At 45.8% G+C, this 21,831-nt stretch overlaps 1 protein-coding gene across 10 annotated transcripts in view; it reads right to left on the reverse strand.

Moving 5' to 3' along the window:
• The window catches only part of ACACA (acetyl-CoA carboxylase alpha), a 198,692-nt gene that overhangs the window by 157,718 nt on the left and 19,143 nt on the right, over positions 1-21,831 (reverse strand). For 5 of the 10 annotated variants that reach the window (XM_083587362.1, XM_083587367.1, XM_083587365.1 and 2 more), the window contains 8 exons: positions 19,837-19,883; positions 18,281-18,533; positions 11,053-11,185; positions 9,975-10,113; positions 4,858-4,967; positions 3,183-3,264; positions 2,398-2,496; positions 1,086-1,192 (listed from right to left, as the gene is read on the reverse strand). In XM_083587362.1, coding sequence (XP_083443488.1) covers positions 1,086-1,192; positions 2,398-2,496; positions 3,183-3,264; positions 4,858-4,967; positions 9,975-10,113; positions 11,053-11,185; positions 18,281-18,533; positions 19,837-19,883 — 970 coding nt within the window. Of the gene's footprint in view, positions 1-1,085; positions 1,193-2,397; positions 2,497-3,182; positions 3,265-4,857; positions 4,968-9,974; positions 10,114-11,052; positions 11,186-12,895; positions 13,164-18,280; positions 18,534-19,836; positions 19,884-21,831 lie in introns of those variants that run through there. The other 5 variants (XM_083587363.1, XM_083587371.1, XM_083587370.1 and 2 more) reach the window with 2 other exon arrangements.

Here is a 21,831-nt window from a genome sequence, read left to right on the forward strand (position 1 = left end):
TGAAGCATTACTGCCCAAAGGTCTTTAATAGGGTGCAGGCAGTTTATTTTAAGTATAGATACTGAGTGTATTCTATCCTTATATAATTTGTGTGTATGCTTTTGCTGACACTGTCTGTCATTTAAGTGATATATGCCTAAAGTGCCTAATTGTCCCCCATTTTTCAAAATATACTCCGCCTTTTATCCTAAGAGAAATCAAGGCAGCTTACAGACAAAAACAAGAAGCGCTGAAAGCCTAGAGAAAAAAAACCACTGAAAAACAAAACAACTAAGCATTGATAGAATAAAAACTATATCCGTACTGCATATAAAATCTGTTTAAAGCATACAGATAATTACAACGAAAACAGCACAGCACCAGACCTTTCATTAAAAGCAGTCGGTTTCCAAAAGCCTGTTCAAACAAGAAGGCGCCAAACTGCCAGAGGAAGGACAAGGAGGGAGCAAACCTAGCTTTCTCCAGGGAGGGAGTTCCAAAGTCTGGGAGCAGCCACCAAGAAGGGACTCTCACATGACCCCACCATGCCCCTTGCCACATCTCAAAACCCAGGCAGGTTTATTCGAAGGAATACAGTCTTTCAGATAGCATGGACCTAAGCCATCTTATCAGGTTTCCATCTGCACAGAAAAAACTCGACATCTGTGTACGAGATTGCACACTAACCATTTTTTAAGGAGAGTTCATCACCCCCGACTTCTTTCAGATCAGTGTTGTTGAAACATTTTTAGAAAACCTCTCTTAGAACGTAAGAGCCCTGCTAAATTAGAGGCAAAAGTGGGCAGAGGAATGAAGGTAAATTATTTACCTTTGTACAGTAGGCTAGTTTCTACACTCACACACCCTTCTCTATGCTCCATCCAGGCAAGTGGGAGACGTCATCAGATTTCAAGGACACATTCCAGCCAGGCAAAAGCACTCGTGGCCTGAAGCAGGGCTGGTGAGGGTTCTGAGAGCCAGATAGCAAGGCTTGGAGGGCCACATTCGGCCCTTGGGTCTGAGGTTCCCCTCCAGGCATATGCATAAAAACCAACAGGCTATAGGGCCACTGGCTCAAGGTCTATTAAGTGGGCATCCCAACCTACCCGCAGCCCATCATCCACGTCTGTCACGCAGCCCTTTTCATACAGCTCCTGGGGAACGTTCAAGATGCGCTTCTGAGAGTCCGACTCTTGCCAGTCCACTTTGAGGCCTGAAAGGCAAAGCAATGTTTGAATGGCCTCAAAAGAAATTCAGGCCCATCTAGAAAGCTTCCTTCCCAAACAGCTTCCTACACTCCAGCTGAGCTTTGTTTTACAAAAGAACGTTAGAGGAATTAAAATTGAGAAGTGGAGACGCTCCTTCCTCAGGCTATTCCAGCCAATCCCCGTTCATTTAGGCATGGTGATGTCACATCAGCACACAGCCAATCAGATCCGGCTATGTGATGACACGACAAAGCCAAACCAGAGTGAGGGTGATGGTTCTTTCCTCTGCATAAAATGCCCATTTGGGGGTCACCAAACCATTATATTCGCTTTTCCAATGAAATCTGGTTAGGAGTCACACCCAGCAGAGCCCTGAAAAGCAGATAGAGCTAAATGAGGAAGCGGGAAAGTGTGTCATTCTTCCAATTTCCTCTTTCGGACCTATGTACTTTTCAATGGAGGGAAAGTTAACCACTCTTACTCCCCACATGGATAAGGGGGGAGGAGGGCTCAGAGGTTTCATGAGTGCCTGGGGAAGACCTCCAGCATGCCACTGCTCCCATGAGCACATCATTGGCAACCCCTGGCATATATTATCACAAGAATGCTTCCTAATAACCCTGTAAGATAGAATGGTATTATTAAACCCATACTGTAGACAGGATTGCTGAGGCAAAGAGATGGTAGCTCACCTATAGCTACATCGTGAATTTATGACTAAAGCTTGATTTGAACTGGTCACTATTCAATTCACAGCTCTTTCTTATATCCATTGTTTCACACTATCTCTCAGGATCGTTGTTGTTGTTTCAACTTATAAAGGTAAAGGGACCCCTGACCATTAGGTCCAGTCGTGACCAACTCTGGGGTTGCGGCGCTCATCTCGCTTTATTGGCCGAGGGAGCTGGCGTACAGCTTCCGGGTCATGTGGCCAGCATGACTAAGCTGCTTCTGGAGAACCAGAGCAGCGCACAGAAACGCCATTTACCTTCCCGCCGGAGCGGTACCTATTTATCTACTTGCACTTCGTGCTTTCGAACTGCTAGGTGGGCAGGAGCAGGGACTGAGCAACGGGAGCTCACCCCGTCGCGGGGATTCGAACCGCCGACCTTCTGATCGGCAAGCCCTAGGCTCTAGCCCACAGCACCACCCACGTCCCCTGTTTCAACTTATAGACAGCTGCAAACAAGGGGCCTCACACTCTTCTTACCGCAGCCGCTCCAAGGAAGGGTAGGGATGCCAGCAGTCTGAGCCACTATCGAGGAGGCGATTTTATCTCCTAGTGCCCACATAGCTTGGCTTGGGGGCCCTGCAAAAGAAATATGGGGGGGGGGGGGAGAGTCCACAAGGAAGATCAAATCAAAACTAAGTGAAAGAGATTCAGCAAGAAAATGTCAAAACGTTGAAAGCTGACTTTCTGCCATCAAAAAAAGAACCTTGGCAGCAGCCGGATTTCACCAGACAGGAGCACATATGTAAGAGCAACCAGCAACGTAACTAGGGGCAGTTGGTTAGCACATCATGCTAAGCCAAATCATAGCTTAGAAGGAGTATGGCAGTTCCTGGATTGGGTCCCCTGCTTCTCCTGATACTGCACTGCCAGGGAACCTGTTTTCAGCCCGAGGGCCAAATTCCCAACCTGACAAACTTCTGGGGGCCACATGGCACTGGTGAATGGGGCCAGAGGCAAAAGCAGGAGGAGTAACAAATGTGGATTTTACCATCCTACAATAAGCAACATATTTCTCATGTTATGACATTTTAGAGCTTACAGGGGATTTTAGGATCGTGGTGGTAGCAGGCGACTGTGGGAGATGTATGTTTTTGTTCTGGGTTGTTGGTTTTTTACCGTGCTTCTCTGCTAATTGAAAATAAAAATATTAAACTAAAAAAAAAACAAAACCCTGACTGATAGTACTGGAGGCCCAGTATAGACATGTAACTCCTGTAGAGGCTTTGACTCTCCTGCCCCTCAACACTGTAAGGCTCTCTTACCCATGAAGGCAATTCCATTTTTGTGGAGAAGCTCTGGTAGTTTGGGGTTCTCTGAGGCGTGGCCCCAACCAGCCCAGACTGCCTGCAGAGGAAATAAAAAGCAGGTTAAGGTTTGTTCACATCAGTGTGAACCTCTTTTGGAGCAGAGGGCCACATGGAGCCACAATCAATATTTTGGGGGCCACATGTCAAAATGAAGTGTGATCCATATTTAAATAAGGCCCATGAGGAGAACTGCAGTTCTCAAGGCTGCATTTCAAACAGTTTTCCACTCAGGTCTTCTACGGTATTTCCAACCTTTTAGATAAATAATTCATTATTAAATTCACTTAAAAAAAAAAAAAATAACAATTTTTGAAAAGGATTTTGGGGTCAAAAATCCTTTGCACATCACAGAATCATGGCAGAAAGAAATTTTAAAAGAAGAAGAAGAAAAGGATTTGATATCCCGCTTTATCACTACCCGAAGGAGTCTCAAAGCGGCTAACAATCTCCTTTCCCTTCCTCCCCCACAACAAACACTCTGTGAGGTGAGTGGGACTGAAAGACTTCAGAGAAGTATGACTAGCCCAAGGTCACCCAGCAGCTGCATGTGGAGGAGTGGGGAATCAAACCTGGTTCACCAGATTACTAATCTACTGCTCTTAACCACTACACCACACTGGCTAAAGACACGGCAGTTTTGCACATTGCATGGTGACAAACACATATTTTCCACTCCACGTACACACCACAGGGATTCCTGGGGGATATGCACCTGTCTAGCACACGTGCAAGAGGAGCTCATGCACAAATGGGTACAAATGTACATGTAACACACTGCGCATGCATGTATTAAAGTGCAACAAGTAGGACCTGCAACAAGATGCTGCAGGTGTGGAAAACTTCTGCTCAGGGCCCAAACCAACCAGACAGACAACCATGCCCCCGTCTAGTCGACCACCACTCCAGGTTGTATTTCCACCCCTCCAGTGGTGAGTCAACATTCTGCAACCACTGAGCATGCTCCGTTCTCACTGGGCCACACAGGGATATTCTTCCTAAATACCGTATATTTTGCTCTATAAGACTCACTTTTTCCCTCCTAAAAAGTAAGGGGAAATGTGTGTGCGTCTTATGGAGCGAATGCAGGCTGCGCAGCTATCCCAGAAGCCAGAACTGCAAGAGGGATTGCGCAGCAATCCCTCTTGCTGTTCTGGCTTCTGAGATTCAGAATATTTTTTTTCTTGTTTTCCTCCTCCAAAAACTAGGTGCTTCTTGTGGTCTGGTGCGTATTATAGAGTGAAAAATACGGTATTTTTGGCACTTCTGCTGCTGCGACCCCCAATCCTGCCCCTAAGTGTTTCTCCCGACCCTGCCAGACTTTAGGACCTGAGCAGCTCAGCCAATGGCAGCCCAAGACCCGGGGCCTCCCAAACTTCTCTGTGAGATCAGGGAAACCAAGCCAACCACTGCCACAGACTTCACACAGACACATCTCCCATAGCACATCATCATATAGATCAGGGATAGCCAACATGGTGCCCTTGATTTGCTGTTGGACTCCAACGCCCATCATCCCCAGGCAGCATGGTCAAGGGTGATCAGAGCTGTACCCAGCAATTTCTGGAAGGCACTACCTTGGCTGTCCCCATATCCTTTCCCCCCCTAAATTCCCAGTTTCCATCTCTCTCACCTGCACAGGAATCCGCTTTGCAATATCCAAAATCAGTTCCACATTTGCATAGTTGTTGTTGTTTGGGCCTCCAGGCACTGGGACATAGTGATCAGCCATCTTAATGTACTCTGCAAACATAAAGGGACAAAAAATTTAATTTGCATGCCCAAGTGTTAACATATTCAAACACAGCTTCTGAAAAAAACACACAAAAAACCCTAAGCAAACAAGACTTAATAGCATAAAATCCTTAGGTTTCAGAACAGATTGAGAACTGCTCCAGAAAATTTGGGGCACAACCATGATGTATCAGAAAGGGAAACATCTATGTTTTAGGTGACTCTTGTAAAAACTGGAACCCTTTCATTACTGAAAGACCTGTACAGGCAAAGGAAGTTTACTCAACATTGGGATGTCAGGAGATTGTCAGGGGGGCGACCACACCCAACTATTAAATCTGGTCTGCAAGCAGTGGGGAGAACAATGATCTGGTCCTCTGGAGATATTCACTTCCCTACCTCTGGTTTACTCAGTAGGCAGGTCCAAAGTTTTATTCCCTCAGACACAGAAACACTCAACACACAGCACATGAGTCATGATTCCTGGCTCCTATCTACATTTCTCAGGTAGCCGTAGATACTACGTTATCTCCAGGTCCTGTGGTCATGGACTGGCTGGATGCAGAGGAATGGTGGGAGACATCGGCTGGGGAACCCCCAAGGGAAGAAGGCACAGAGCCAGGGGATTGGTGGTGGGACGATGGTGAGTGGTCAGAGGGAGAAGAGGGAGCAGACTGGGAGGAGGTGGTGTTGGAAGCAGAAGAGGTAACAGGGTTTGGTGAGCAGGAAGAGGCAGTGGCAGAGAGCAGTCTAGAATCAGAGGCTGGAGAGGAGGGGAGCTAAGAGGCAGACTGCAAAAGAAGCCAGTGGGTCTCCTCCTCCTGTTGTGACCAGTTCCCCTCCTCTTTGGTCTCCCAAAACCCAAAGAGATATGAAGATAAGCAAGATGAAGAAGCCTCAGATTGCTTGGGAAGGAAGACTTAGAGAGTTGTGGGAAGCTCCTTCAGTCCTCGCAACTGACTCATTGGGGAAAGAGCTACCAGGAGTTGTGCTCACTAGGCCCGAGCTGTTTCATGTCTTTGAATAAAGCATTAACTTCACGGGCATCTTGTGAGTAATTGCTGGCCTGCTCCTGACACCCGTCCTATCATTAGACTGAATAAGGCGGCCACCTCAGGCAGCAGATTCTGGGTGGCATAAAAGGGTGGCAAGTGGTTAATCATTTTGTTCATTACTCCTGTGGATAATTACAACTGAATTAGCTCCCAATTAGTTTCCAGGCACAATTCAAACCCGGCAGTCACCATCTGAGACCTTTCTCTATGTGCCCCCACTAGGAGGCTGCAGAGGGTGGAGATAGGCCTTCTCAGCGGTGGCTTCTGATTTGTAGAATGCACTCCCCAGGGAGGCACTCCAGCCTCCATCACTGTTTCAAGGGGCCAGACAAAAACAGTTTTATTCACATGGGCCTATTTTTCAGTGAGGTGGGGTTGAGCTGGATTGGTTTTCACCGTTTATTTTTAAACTTCTACATGTTTGTTTTTCTTTTAAGTTGGGCTGAGTTCACCATTTTGGAAAGAAGTGACTGATACGTATAATATTAATAAATTGCTTAATTTGTTGTTGTTGTTAATTATTTGCTGCCGGTTGGATTTGAGAAGGGAGGCTGCTCCCGACAACCGCCCATCCCCACTGCCAATAAAATGGGATTGACCTTTTTTCTCTATCCTAAACTCTGCTGTCGCCATTCCACTTGGCACTGAAGTCAAGCTCCTCTCAGGAGCTCAAGCACTTCCCCAAAGCATACAGAAAGGCCTAAAAACTTCAAAGTGCACAGAATTCAGACTGAAGATGGAAATGCAAACAGAAACCAAGGCTTGAAGTGGGAAAGCTGAGCTTCCCAAAGAGCTGAAATGACTTTTTCACAGGCTAAGAAACAGCTAGGCCAAGAGATGGCCTGAAAAATGGGTTTGCCTTCAAAGACATAAAAGTGTGCATTTCTTTCTTCATATATATATATATATATATATATATATATATATATGCTTGTTTAAATTTTTGAGTATATAGCTGTAAAAAGTCAATAGGCTGTACAAATAAAGGGGGGAGCAACAACTCAGAACTGTAACCATGACTGAGTGAAGTATAGACAATGTTTTCATCATCATCTTCAGCATTAATAAATAAATATGGAGCGACAGGTCAGAATTTACAACATAATGAAATCAGATCAAAAGTGATGAAGAAGACTCAATTGGTGAAGGTACATTCTTTCACCTTTGGTGGACATGCCCAAGGATTAAGGCTTTCTGGGAGATGATCTATAACGAAATGAAAAAGGTATTTAAATATATCTTTCTGAAGAAACCAGAGGCCTTTCTCCTGGGCATGGTCGGCCAATCGGTGCTAAAGAAGGATAGAACTTTCTTTATGTATGCTACAACAGCAGCAAGAATACTCATCGCCAAGTATTGGAAGACACAAGATCTACCCACCCTGGAAGAATGGCAGATGAAGGTGGTGGACTATATGGAACTGGCGGAAATGACTGGCAGAATCCGAGACCAGGGAGTCGGTGGAGGAAGATTGGAATAAATTCAAAGACTATTTACAGAAACATTGTAAAATTAATGAATGTTAGAAGGATGTTGGAATTAATTTATGTGACTTTAGCAGATATGCTATAAAGACTTAGGAAAAATAGACTGTTAATTGGTGAAAGGAGGGGAAGTAAAATTATATTAGTTTCAAGATAAATTTACAGGACAAAAATTTGAAAAGAGGGAAAGGATTTGCTGAAATGGATAATTGACCTAGAATACAAAAAAGGGAGGTGTGAGGAGGTCAGGGAAATAAGCCAATGAAAGACAAGTAATGGGAGGATTGATTTGCTTTTAATTGTTTTTATTTTTTAGTATTTTGTATTTTTTGTTTTATTATTATTTTCTTATTTTTTTAATTATTTGAAACTTCAATAAATATTACTTTAAAAAAAAAAGACTCAATTGGTTGGAGAAGGGGACAGTCTGAAACATGTCTAAGGCAGGCAAAAGGAGAATCCGTCATGGAGAGGCAAGTGCCCCCTCCATAGTGATGCGTGAGTCATTGGAGGTTTGTACAATACACTATTGTCGGTTATAAATGTCATAAATGGAAACCACCATATGTCAAAACGATCACGTTTACCAAACCTCGGACCACTCTACAGTGGTGAGTCAGATGTGCCTTTCTTAAAATTATTCAGCCACACACAACTTGGAGCAGCAAAGGTCACTAGAGCCATTAAAACAATTGGATCAAGAAGTTCAAGGAAGTGCTTGTATAAACAGGTGCGTTTTCAAGAGCCAACAGAGCGCCAAGACCAACAAGGCCTCTCGCAGACACCTTTAGCATGCTAGCAACCTGTGTGCCCAAGAGACTTCTCCTAGCTTTCTCCCTGTGGTGCTAGATTTCAGCTGGCAGGGAGACTGAATATTCCTCTATGTTAAAAGCAGACAACTGAAAATAGAAATGCACTCCTATATTCAGCTTATAAACCCACACACAAGTTAAAAACACCGCTTTTTGTTCCTTAGATGAATCAGCCAGATGGTTTGATCCCAAACTTTTGAAATTCATAGGTTTCAGTATAAAACGTCATCACTGGAGAAGATATCAAACTAACTAACATGCAAGATTTTCCAATCTGATTCCAGTACAAGCATCTGAATAAGCATATCTGCAGAAATCATTCAGAAGCCATAGGGTAGCATAACTGCATGTGCCTATTCCTGACCTCCACCACGTGAGGTAGCGGGAATCTACTATTTGAAAGTTGACAGCCAAATTCAACGTTGCTGTCACCTTCACTAACAGTGAGATTAAGCAAATGAGCAGAAGCAACAAGCTGAGTTTCTCAAACTGTGGTCCAGGGACCACTAGCACTCTAATAGTTCCATTCAGGTGATGCACAGAATGGTTACAGAACGGGAATATCTGAACCTGCCCCCATGCTTGGTTTTTCTTTTCCCCAACCATGGGAATCCAAGCTCTTTTGACCATGGCCAGATTATCAAACAGATTTACAAGGCTCTGGTTTAGGACCCGCAGTTTTCATAACTTAGCACCGGTACACTTTGCCAACTTTTCCTTTAAAACTTACCTGCTCAGGGTACTTTTGCTTAACTTGATCTGAACCTAATGTCAACAAGCCTCATGCCTGACATGAAAAGTTCACATGAAAAGGAACATTTTAGAAATACAAGACAATGCAAGTGTTGTATGCACTTTGATCTGTAGAACAAAAAATTTCAATCAGATGGTCTGCAGACATCCCAAACAATTTAAGGGCTCCTCAGGAAAAAAAACAACAACCGAGGACCACTATCCACATAATACATAGACCACACCATAAACCTGAAAACAATTACCACATCTGGACATCGTGTAAATTGGCAAGAAACCCCACAGCAGCCTCCAGAGGCTGGCAGGTCTCCCCAACTTCACACAAAGCCAGAGCACCTGGAAGCTAGCTTAAAAAAGGAAGAAGCCCTCATGCCCAGCTTGGGAAGAGCATGGTGGTTCTTTTCCCCCAATCATACTCAACCTCAAAGGTGGTCCACGTGTTTTCGCATCTCAGCATCCCATCCCTTCCCTTCCATCCCAAGACAGACAGAGCCTTTGTTAAGCACAGACTTGGGCTACCAACCAAGGCCATCCAAAATCTGGCCCAGTTCTCTTCTCCCCGCAACGTCATAAAAGAACAGCACACTACTTCGAAGGATTGAATCCAACTAAGTTTTAGTCAAGAACAGATCCACTGCAGTTAATGGACCCAAGTAAGTCATGTCCATTATTTTCAATGGGTATACTTTGAGTAGGACAGGACTTGGGATACAACCCACTCTCAATAAAAGCGAAGTGCCACTTTGGAGCAAAACAAGTCCTAGGGTTGAAAGCCCCCCCTGGTAGTAATCACTCAACAGAAATCACTTTAAAAATTGTTACTGAGTTAGGGTTAAGTTACTATAGTTGCAACAAACGTAAGAGGGAAATGGGGGGTGGGCAGAGGGGTGAAAAGAGGCTTCCAAGGTTCACCTGCGTTGGCTTTCAAGTCTTCAGGCGTCACCATGACAACAAACCGGATGGCTCGCTCGTTCCGAAACATCTCGTAGGACCAGCGCCTGATGGACCGCATACATTTCACCGCCGCAATTCCGTTGTTGGCAATAAGGACCTAGGCAAAACAGAATGGAAGCCTTTCAAAACAGTCGTTCTTAAACTTGTTGAACTCCTCCTCCCCCCTCCTAAAAATAAGAAAACAAAAAACATCCCCTTACTTCACCTCTGATCACCACCCCATCCAGCTGCCAAACAGGTTCTTCAGAGGAAGTGGGCCAGAGAGGACATTTTGAGGCTTCCACCTAAAACCAACCAGGCTGGGAAAGAACATCTGTGACAGCAGAAATTTCCACACACCTCCTGCCTCTCCAGTTAGCTCAGCAGATTTCGGATAGCCCTGACTCTTTGCAGCCGGGCTATCCCATCCTGCCCTGGACCTTTGAAACATAGGCAGCTCCCTTATTACAGGCCGGCCAATGGGTACATCAATCCTAGTGTGCTCTATCTAACAGAGGCTTTCCAATGTACACTTGCCAGCCTCAAGAGAACACAGGCAAACAAGGTCTTGAGACTTTCCCTGCTCAACCCAGGGAAGGAGTGGGCAGGATTTTGCATGTGGGACTTGTGGCGTGCCCCTGTTCATACACAATTTGAGCCCTCCATTTTCCACGGTCTCACCCACTTAGCTTATCAGGCCCCCACTCAGCTTTATCAGGGCCCCAGATAAATTCATACATGGTTTGGGCACTTGCGTAAGAACATAAGAAGAGCCCTGCTGCATCAGGCCCAACACCCATCAAGTCCAGCATCTCACAGTGGCCAAACAGACACCTACAGGAAGCAGGTCCCAAGTGCCACAACACCTCTTCCCATCCACAATTCCCAGCAATTGGCATTCAGAGCCACACTGCCTTCAGCCGTGGAAGCCTTGTCCTCCAAGAACTTGCCTAAACCTCCAGCAAACACCCGACCACATTGGGTTGCATGCCTCTGGATTCCTAGTTTTTGAGAAGTCAACTTTTCTTATTTTTAGAGAGAGAAAACTGCAACTCACCTTCTCAATGACTTTGTTCCCCCCAAAGCGAGTGACGAACTCTGCGGGTGATGCAACGGTGAAATCCCTCTGCACGTCCACCTTCTTTCTATCCCGGCCTTGCTTCATGAGGTGGAGGCCAGACATACTTGGCCTGAGAGGAAGAAAGGAAGAGAGTGGTGTAAGAGCTGCTAGACTTAACTTCCAATGGAGGCTCGTCCAGCATCGCACATGGGGAACTGCCCCACCAACCCCCAGTTTGCTTTCGGCCCAACACTGCAGTCTGCCTTCAAACATACAACCAATCTTGGAGCGGCTCTGCTTGCTATGGGCTCTGGCTCCACCTACTGTTGGCCTCCCTGCCTGCCGCCCCACCAATCCCAAAGGGCACCACCGCTTGCTTGCTTCAATTCTACAAGGAACCAGAAACCTCAAGCAGTCCTCAACATTTCGAGGATGTCGGCAGTGCCGTTTTTGCCGTTTCCCCATAAAAATAGCTTGAAAACGGCATTTTTGTGATTTTGCCCCAAAACAACTTCGCTCCCCCTCCCAAAAAAAACCTCAACTATTATTCTGTCCAGATTTTCACTGTCTGAAATATGGCAGCCCTACCTTAAGCCAAGTTAGATCATTGGTCCATATAGTTCAATGCAGTGCACACCAGCGTTCTTCAATTTATTTATTTATTTATTTATTTGATTTGTCTGAAGATCACAGGGCAGTTTATAGAATAAAAATACAAAATGAGAACACAAAATACATAACCAAAAAAAAGAGCCAACCCCCCCCAACACATTTAAAAGGCCATAGATTGTTCAATCAGGTTATAGAGGTACATTTTCGTCCAGCGCCTAAAGGCGCCTAAAGTGTCAGGTGAGCCTCCCTGGAGAGAGTATTCCACATAAGGGGAGCCACTGCAGAAAAGGCCACCCTCTGGGCCTCTTGTGGAGGAAACACACGAAGAAGGGCCTCAGATGATAATCACAGGTCAGGGCTGGTTCATATGGGGACAGGTGGTCCTTGAAATATTGCCTCAACCAACCAACTCCCTTCATCCCTAGTCAATTTAGCCAGCGATCATGGGTGATGGGAGTTGTAGGCCCTTTCTGTGCTATACATTTAAAGTATGATAATATCACTTTAAAAGTCACAGCCTCCCCCAAGGAATCCTAGGAACTATAGTTTGTTAAGGGTGCTGAAAGCTGTTAGGAGACCCCTATCCCCCTCATGGAGATATGATTCTCAGAGTGGCGTAACAACCAATCCCTCTTCCTAGGGAAGTCTGGGAATCTGTTTACGCAGAAGTAAGTCCTGCCAATTTGTAAGAACATGTAGGGTCTCAGCCTCAGTGTCAAATCAAAAGGCATTCAGGAATGCCAGCCAGCCCTTTCTTTCAAAGCATGGTGGGCAGATATATCTCCCTGCAGAGCATAAAAATCCAAAACAAAAAACTGCTGAATTGGTTTCTTGGACGCCAAATCAAAAAGTCCTGCAAAAATCTAAACCCTGTCTGTCTCCTCCTTTTTTAAAATAAAAAATAGCTTCTCTGAGCAATTTGCTGCCTGCAGTGTCAAATCTCAGCTTCCTTCAGGCAAAAGATGTCAATTTCTCCCCGCCCCCCCCAAAACCAACAACGCTCACCCAAAGAAAAACCTTATAATTAAAAATTAAGCTGATTTATACCAGTTCACAACTGACTGAAACCCCACCACCACCACACCACCACACCACCACCCACCACAAATCACCTCTCTAAATGAAGGTTAATAAACAACACCCCTCCAAAGTGTGAGTAATTAAAAAAAATTTTTTTTAAACCCCTTCAAAGTAGAATTATCATCCTCCCTCCACCTCCACCACCCACCTTTGAAGCATATGATATCTCATTGCCTGACTGTCGTCGGCTGCTTCTTCCATGCTGGCTCAGGAATTATTATTATTATTTTTTAGCAAAAGGGGTTCCCTGGTTTGGATCTTGAACCGGACGGCACTCTGACAGAGAAGGCTACCCTCCTTCCTCTGAAGCTGCAGCTTTTTCAGAAAGATCCCTCCCTGCATCACCCTCCTTTAAAAAAAAAAAGAATTGAGCAAAGCTGCATTTTACTGGCTGCTTCGCATTTTTAACCTTTGTCCTTCTGCTTTTTCCTCTACATGCACAGCTCATCCACGCTCCTTCCCAGCGGTGGGCATTGTGTATACAGGGGAGAGCATTCACTGATTTGCCAGGGAAAGAGAGAGAGAGAAACAGCTGATTAGGGACTGGAGGAGGGGAGAGAGGGAAAAGATCTCAAGGTTATGTAATGGGGCTTATGCAGGGACGGGCAGAGAGGCTGGACAAGCGCTGTGACCATGGCAAGACCTGGAGACTCCTCCAGGAGAAAGGATTGCATAGCGCTCTTCAAAACCCTCCTTCATAACCTGGTAATGGGCACAAAAAGAGTCTCCGGGGAAGACAAAAGAAGATTCATTGCAGCAGAAACTTTAATGGATTGGAAGGACCCACTTTAAGCTCTGGCAGCCCGTACAAAACAAAGAAAACCTGCCACCATAAAGCTGGGCATCTTCAAAAGGTGCTGAAAGAATTAATAATATTAATAAGAATATGTAATATGCCATTGCTATAACAAGCAGAAAGCGCCAGGGTCAATCCCTGGCATCTGCAGGTAGGGCTGAGAGTGGCCTCTGCCTGAAAGCCTGGGATTAAGGTACCCCTGCCCGTACGGACCAGTCGTGACCGACTCTAGGGTTGTGCGCTCATCTCGCTCAAGAGGCCGGGAGCCGGCACCGTCCGAAGACACTTCCGGGTCACGTGGCCAGCGTGACGAAGCTGCAACTGGCGAGCCAGCACCAGCGCCGCACACGGAAACGCCGTTTACCTTCCCGCTATAAAGCGGTACCTATTTATCTACTTGCACTTAGGGGTGTTTTCGAACTGCTAGGTGGGCAGGAGCTGGGACCGAACGACGGGAGCTCACCCTGCCGCAGGGATTCGAACCGCCGACCTTACAATCAGCAAGTCCTAGGCACTGAGGTTTTACCCACAGCGCCACCCGCGTCCCACCTGGGATTAAAGGTAAAGGTAAAGGGACCCCTGACCATTAGGTCCAGTTGTGACGGACTCTGGGGTTGCGGCGCTCATCTCGCTTTATTGGCCAAGGGAGCCGGCGTACAGCTTCCAGATCTTGTGGCCAGCATGACTAAGCCACTTCTGGCGAACCAGAGCAGCGCACGGAAACACCATTTACCTTCCTGCCGGAGCGGTACCTATTTATCTACTTGCACTTTGACGTGCTTTCGAACTGCTAGGTTGGCAGGAGCAGGGACCAAGCAACGGGAGCTCACCCGAACCGCCAAACTTATGATCGGCAAGTCCTAGGCTCTGTGGTTTAACCCACAGTGCCACCAAGCTTGGGATTACCCTGCACCAATTAACTAGAGATATACTAGGGATTGAACCTAGGGCCTTCTGCATGCAAAGGAGATGTTCTGCCACTGCAGTACGGCCTTTGTGCAAACCATCTTAGGAAGAATTCGTACAGGTGGCAAATATTTTCCAAATGCCCAGCTGACATGTGGTCATTGACACGTTTTGAACCCAGAAGAAGGCAGAACAGCGGAGGGGGGTAACAAGGCGGGGTGGGTGGGCTTATGCTGTCACTAGTGGGGGCCAGGAACTGAACCCCCACGTAAAATGGTTTCTGCCTGTATTTATATTATTAGTGTTCATTCCTTCCTCTCTCCCTCTCTGAGGATTTTTATTCTGTTTCCCCTTTCTGGTTGTGAGCCTAAGAAGCTGCTTTATAAAGCTACCTACTCTGGCTGGCAGCAGTCCTTCAGGGTCTCAGGCAAAGGATTCCCTCCCATCACCCACTGCCTGATCCAGGACTAATTCTGGGCCCTTCTCCTGAAACAAGGGGCCATAGGAACATAGCAAGCAGCCTGATACAGAATCAGACTAATTGTTCATCTAACTCAATACTACACTAACTGGTAGCGACGCTCCAGGGTTCTAGACCAGAGTCCACCCTCAATATGCCCTTCTCCAAATCAGAACTAGGCACAGAAGCAGCTATCATACAATGAGTCAGACTCACTAGTCCATTTAGCTCAGCTTCGTCTAAACCATGGGTAGGCAAACTAAGGCCCAGGGGCCGAATCTGGCCCAATCACCTTCTAAATCTGGCCCGCAGATGGTCTGGGAATAAGTGTGTTTTTACATGAGTAGAATGGTCCTTTTATTTAAAATACATCTCTGGGTTATTTGTGGGGCCTGCCTGGGGTTTTTACATGAGTAGAATGTATGCTTTTATTTAAAATGCATCTCTGGGTTATTTGTGGGGCATAGGAATTCGTTCATTTCCCCCCCCCCCAAATATAGTCCAGCCCCCCACATGGTCTGAGGGACAGTGGACCGGCCCCCTGATAAAAAGTTTGCTGACCCCTGGTCTGAACTGACAGGCAACGGCTTTCCTGGTTTTCAGGCAAGGAACATTTCCAGCCCCACCTGAAGATGCCGGAACCTCTCCCATCTGCTCTGTAGATGCATTTTAAATCAGTTGTGGTGTCTTAAGGACAAATACAGTTCAGCTGCTGGCACCCTTCCTAGGGAAACAGCACAGTAAGACACCAGTTACAAAATAAAATAACAACAACAACAACAATGACAACAAACAACGCCCCATCAACATACCCAGAGCATGCGCTGAAGAAAATGTTGGGCAGGAAAACCAAAGGGCCTCAGTGCCTATTGGCCACATGCAAGATTCAGAAACTGCAAAACACACAGCTACACAAGGATCACAAGGAGATGCAAGCCGTAAGCACCTCTCATCCCTTTCTGATCTCTAAATGGCCCGGGAAGGCTGTCTATTCTAGAGACATACCTGACACACATCACAGAGAGGAGCCCCCGTCAATCTCAGCACGATGGCATGATGCTGGATGCTCTCAATGATGTAGCAATTTTTTATAGAACTCAGCAGTGCACTGCCTAGCTTATTTGCAATGCCAACCACAGGATGCGCCACACAGAAGCCAACAACAGGATTCTGCCACATAGAAGACGTTTTCAAACAACAACAACACACCACCCTTCGGTCCAGGTTTTGCATTTTCCCCATCTAAGCAAAGGATGTCATGCCAACTTCAGCATCCTGCAAATCGAAAGAGCATCTGCACATTTAAAAATACCAACCCTGGAGCAAAAAGAGAAAATTAAGAAATACCAGCCCTCTCCTACGGAAGTGCCTAGGAAACAAGTGCTTAGGAAAACGATGGGACCCTCCAAACACCCTTTTGGTTGTGTATTCATTATGATTTGTGCTCGTGATGGTATCAGGGTGGCTAAATGCGATCTTGCCTTAAATACTGTTTGCAACTGCAAATGTTTCCCGGCAGACATATCACTGCATGTCCCATAACTTCTTGCTGAAACTTTTCAAATGTTCCAGGGCTGTTGCCTTGTTCCAAAACACCTGGAGAGCAGAGGGTTGGGGAAAGCTGGCCTTGCATAGAGATCAGAGTTGTGAAGCTTTCTTCAGCCCAAGGGCCCCATTCCCTTTCAGGAAATTTCCCAAGGGCCACATGCCAGCAGGGAGCGGGACCAGAGGGAAAAGTCAGCGAAGTTTGTGGACCACTTTCGACACACACCTGCAGCCCTCACAGTCCTCCATCCAGGCAAGCAAGAGTTCCAAGGACACATTTCAGACAGGCAAAAACACTCAAGAGTGTGCAAAGCAGGTCTAGTAAAGGGTGTGGCTGTGAGGAATCCCAAGGGCCAGACAGAGAGGCCTGAAGGGCAACATTAGGGGCTCCGATACAGAGGATATAACACTGTCAAAAAAAGGGAGTGGGGAAAGACAAGCTCTATCAACGCTATGGAAAATTACGAGAAGGGGGTTAAGGGGAAACCTTGCCCAGGTTACCTGAAATTGCAACACCTAAAGGGCTGAGAAATGCCTGGCAGTGGATGGGATGGGTGGCTGTGTTTGGCTTGGCAGGGCATGAGCTAAGCCGGACTGCACTAAGGGGAGAGGGCTTTGCCACCACTAAAAGCCAAAAGCAAACAAATTGAGAAAGAGGTGTTCAAGGCTGTATCCTGATATCCTGACTGCGAACAAAAAAAATGTGCTTTCCGTTCCACGCTTTGGGCATGCCAAAGCCACGCGTTGCAAGTAGCTCTTGGCTCCCCCTCATGACTTTCTGCCACTCAGCAGAACCAGCTCTCCACCTTGGAGAAGATCAGAAAGATGACACCGAGAAGCCCGAGAGTGGATGGGCTGCTGCAAAAGATCAGGCCTTGCTTCCGGGAATCTGGTTGGCTAAAAGATGCTGGGCAAAATGGGCCATTAGCCTGATCGAGCAGCCAGGCTCTTCTTGAGTTCTTAGGTGGAAACAGAGTAAAACACCAGAGCAGCACATAAAATCATCCATGGCAGCAATGGGGGGTGGGGTCAAAAGCAATGCCACAAGTGAAATACATACCATATTTTTCGCCCTATAGGACGCACCTAGTTTTTTGGGGGGGCGAATAAAGGGGAAAAAATTATTTCCCCCCCCCCAGCCGCGGCTTCAGCGCGCCCTGCGCTCCGGGGAGCAGGCTGCTACCCGCAGCCTAGGGAGCCCTGCGGGAACTCCCGCGGGCTCCCCAGGCTTGCGGATAGCTTCCTAAAGCCTGGAAAGCGAGAGGGGTCGGTGCGCACCGACCCCTCTCGCTCTCCAAGCTTCAGCGAAAGCCTGCATTTGCCCCACAGGACGCACACAGATTTCCGCTTCATTTTTGGAGGGGAAAAAGTGTGTCCTATAGGGCGAAAAATATGGTATATTCCTATAAGCCAAAAGAGAGGGAGTCGTCACCTAGGCCTCAGTCAAATAAGGCTCTAAGAATTATTAATTTGACTTACGAGTTGTTTACTACCAAAAAAAAGAGATTCTCTTACCATAAGTCCAAAGATACAATATATCATATTTTTCCATGTATAACTCGACCCCATCTATAACACAACCCCTATTTTGGGGGACTCAAATTTATGACCCCATGTATAAGACGACCCCTGTTTTTTAACATTATTTTAGAGTAAAAAAACCTAGTCTTATACACAGAAAAGTACGGTAAACCTAGGAACAATAAATTGTAATATTACCGTACATTATCTGGCAGATGACCAGCTCTCCATCCCTCCTTTAAGGATTAACAATTGCCGTAAGACAGAAGAGTGTGAAAAGAGAAAGGTTTGAATGCTTTGTGTACCTCATATGATTAGGCAAGCTGTCTTGGACACTGGAAGGACCGAGGTCAGAAAGGGAGTCTGAGCTGACGGAGACGGGAGACAAGGACTGCTCTTTGTCCTCCAACAAGTCGATTTTCACCAAGGAGCTCGTCTCATCCTCAGAGTTATCCTCCGACACGGAGCCAATGATGAAGCGAGAGTGCACACTCAGCTCCAGAGGCTTGTCCTCCGGCAAGGGATCGCCCATCGTGCCTCCAAAGTAGGCTTGCACCACTAAGAGGGAAGGGGGAAGAAAAACAATCTGAGCTTTTTGCAGATTTAGCTCAACACCAGCCATGGCAAAAACTGGGAGAGCCTTTAAAAGGATGCTCTACAGGTTGCTTCTAATTGGTCACATAAACTACAACCTTCAAATGCTTTGATTAAGAATAAGCTAACCATCAGCCACTTATTCTAGCAGCACTTGGAACTGTATCTCCCCCCACAATTCCCCAGCTGCCCCTACAAAAGTGGAATTCTGCAATATATACGAATCATTACACATATGTTTATTCAGTCATTTTGCAGGAATTATAATTTTGTTCGGCTTTTAACAGGTAACCATTCATAAACTAAGGACAGCGCCTCCACAAGTTATGATAAAGTCATGTTAATGACAGAAAATATAAAACTACCATTGTCTAATTGCTCTGTTCCTTTTCAGAGCATTCCATTGACACAGCAGAGAGTTTTACAGATACTCTCTCACTGGACTCAAATATCCAGTCATTTTGATATTAAGAGTTCCACAAAGCTTGCCTGTCTTGCTGGTGTTGTGTCCAGGGTTTCTACTCCTTCATTTATATACTTAAATAAAGTCAAACCAAGTCAATACAGAAGCGCCATTCCAGAATACATTACACAACAATTCGACTGTTACACAGATTCTGCAAAATAAAAATTAAAAAACCTGCCTGATCTATACAACTTGTGGAAGTCCTCTTTATATACATGGAAGAGGGATCAAGGTTGCTTTCTCCTGCTCCAGAGGCTAGGACTCAAACCAATGGATTCAAGTTCAAAGAAAGGAGATTCAGACTAAACATCAGGAAGAGCTCTTTGATGGGAAGAGTTGTTTGACAGTGGAATGGACTCTTTTGGGAGCTGATGGAATCTTCTTCATTGGAGATTTTAAAGCAGAGGTTGGAGGGCCATCTGTCATGAATGATTTAGTTGAGATTCCTTAAATTGCAGGGGGTTGGACTAGGTGATCCTCAGGATCCCTTCAACTCTACAATTCTATGGTTAAATACACACACACACACACACACACACACAAATTACAGAATTTGTGATGTCCTAGGTACAGAATTTTGGTCATCTTGGTTTTTTTAAAAACCAGGGTTGTACAACACAGTCCTGACAAAGTGCATCCATAATTAAAAAATAATAACAATAATAATTTTCTTATTTGTACCCCGCACATTTGACTGGGTTGCCCCAGCCACTCTTAGCGACTTCCAAAAGATATAAAAACATTACATATTAAAAAGCTTCCCTATCCAAGTAACAGCAGCAAATAAAAGCAGGCGCTGACCTCTTGTGATCCTTGTTATTTGGTTCGTTATCCACTGCCAGAAGGAACTGAAAAGGAAGAGACACACAGAGAGAGGCAGGAAAATTAGAAGCAGCGGGAAGTCAGTCTGGAAGAACAGGAATGCACGGTGAAATCAAGAGCCTTTGCCAAAACAAAAAGCAACTGCAATAATTAGGCAAGATCACAAATGTCTCCATAGGAATTGACAGCTTGGAGGGAGGGCATCTGCTTTGCAGACAAAAGGTCTCAGGTTCAATCCCCACCATTTGCAGGTCAGACTGTGGAAGTCCTCTGCCTAAAACACTGGAGAGTTGCTGTGATTCGGAGGAGAGCAAAACTGGGCCAGGTGGGCAAAAATAGACTGATCTGGATCCGATATATTCTGCCTGGCCTTTGCTTTGGACTCAGTCTGACCCTTATGTTTCCCTTCCCTTATGGTTTTGATCAATGGGCTACTTTTAAAATAAGGCTGCATTTTAAATTGCATTTTAACCTGTATTTTAAATTGGGGTTTTTTTTGTCTATTATGTTTTTATTCTAATTTTACTGGTATCGGCCGCCCTGAGCCTGGCTCTGGCTGGGGAGGGCGGGGTATAAATAAAGATTATTATTATTATTATTATAAGGGGAGGGAACACAACTCAGTGCTGCAGCACTTGCTTTGCACAAGAAGATTCTCAGGTGTGAACTCTGGCATCGCTGGTTAAAATGATTCAGTACCAGGTAATGGGGAAAGACCTGGATCACAAGTGGCAATGATGTGCCTTGTGGGCTTCCTAGCAGCAGCTGACTCACAGGACTGCTGCGAGGATAAGATGCGAAATGGAAGAATCATGGAGCAGCAGCTCAGAGAAGGGCTTTCTGCGTGGTGGCCCCTGTTCTGCGGAACAGCATCTCTTTTGGGATGTGGCTGGCACCCACTAGCTAAACTTTCCACAACAAACCAAAGATGTTGTTTTTTCTTCCAAAAAGCTTTCCCAGCTGGATGAATGGATGTCTGCCACAGGTATGTACTGGGCATTGCTTTTGAATTACAGTGGTACCTCAGGTTACATACGCTTCAGGTTACATACGCTTCAGGTTACAGACTCCGCTAACCCAGAAATATTACCTCGGGTTAAGAACTTTGCTTTTGCTTCAGGATGAGAACAGAAATCGTGCAGCAGTGGCGCAGCGGCAGCAGGGGGCCCCATTAGCTAAAGTGGTGTCTCAGGTTAAGAACAGTTTCAGGTTAAGAACAGACCTCTGGAACGAATTAAGTTCTTAACCCGAGATACCACTGTAATATGCTTCTGTGTTATCCCTAGCTACACTTTTACCATTTTTGTCTGTATTTTATACATCACCTCAAGATGTGTGTGGAAGGCAATTAATTATTTATTATTAATTATATTATTAATTATAATTATTATTAATTATATTAATAATTATAATTATTAACGGTGGTAATAATAATTGATATTGATTAAAGTTATTAATAGTAATGAACAATAGCGAGCTGCTGGGAGGAAAGGTGGTGGCAATGAGTAAGCAGCTCCCTGGAGCAAAGGAACATACAAAAATTTAAGGAGCCTCACTCCTCCTCATCAAGGTAGTAACACTTCCTTTTCACAACTGTACGAGTGCAAATCCACAGATGAGCCAAGAGCTGCAACAAGCACCGACATGTGTCTGTGGCCCAGCCGTGCCAGCAGAGCCTCCATCCTACACATGTTGCAGCCATACTCCGCCCACTTGTCAGCCATTGCGAGACACAAACCCACACCCAGAAAGGCCTCCTGATCCAACTCTGGGTCACCTGCTCTGCTAAAGCCCTAAGCTGGGCTCCCAGCCAAGGTCTTTCCCAAGACTTGCTTCCACAGTCCTATGAAGAGATCAAGTTTAGAATGCTTAAGCCAAGAGTGAGAGAACCTCAGGCCCTCGGCACCTCTCTATCTGGCCCTTGGGGTTTTCCCCAGATCACACCCTTCAGTGGCCCTGCTTGGCACCCAGAGT

This window comes from Podarcis filfolensis (assembly GCF_964270895.1).
Source record: "Podarcis filfolensis genome assembly, chromosome: 15".
NCBI classification, from domain to species: domain Eukaryota; kingdom Metazoa; phylum Chordata; class Lepidosauria; order Squamata; family Lacertidae; genus Podarcis; species Podarcis filfolensis.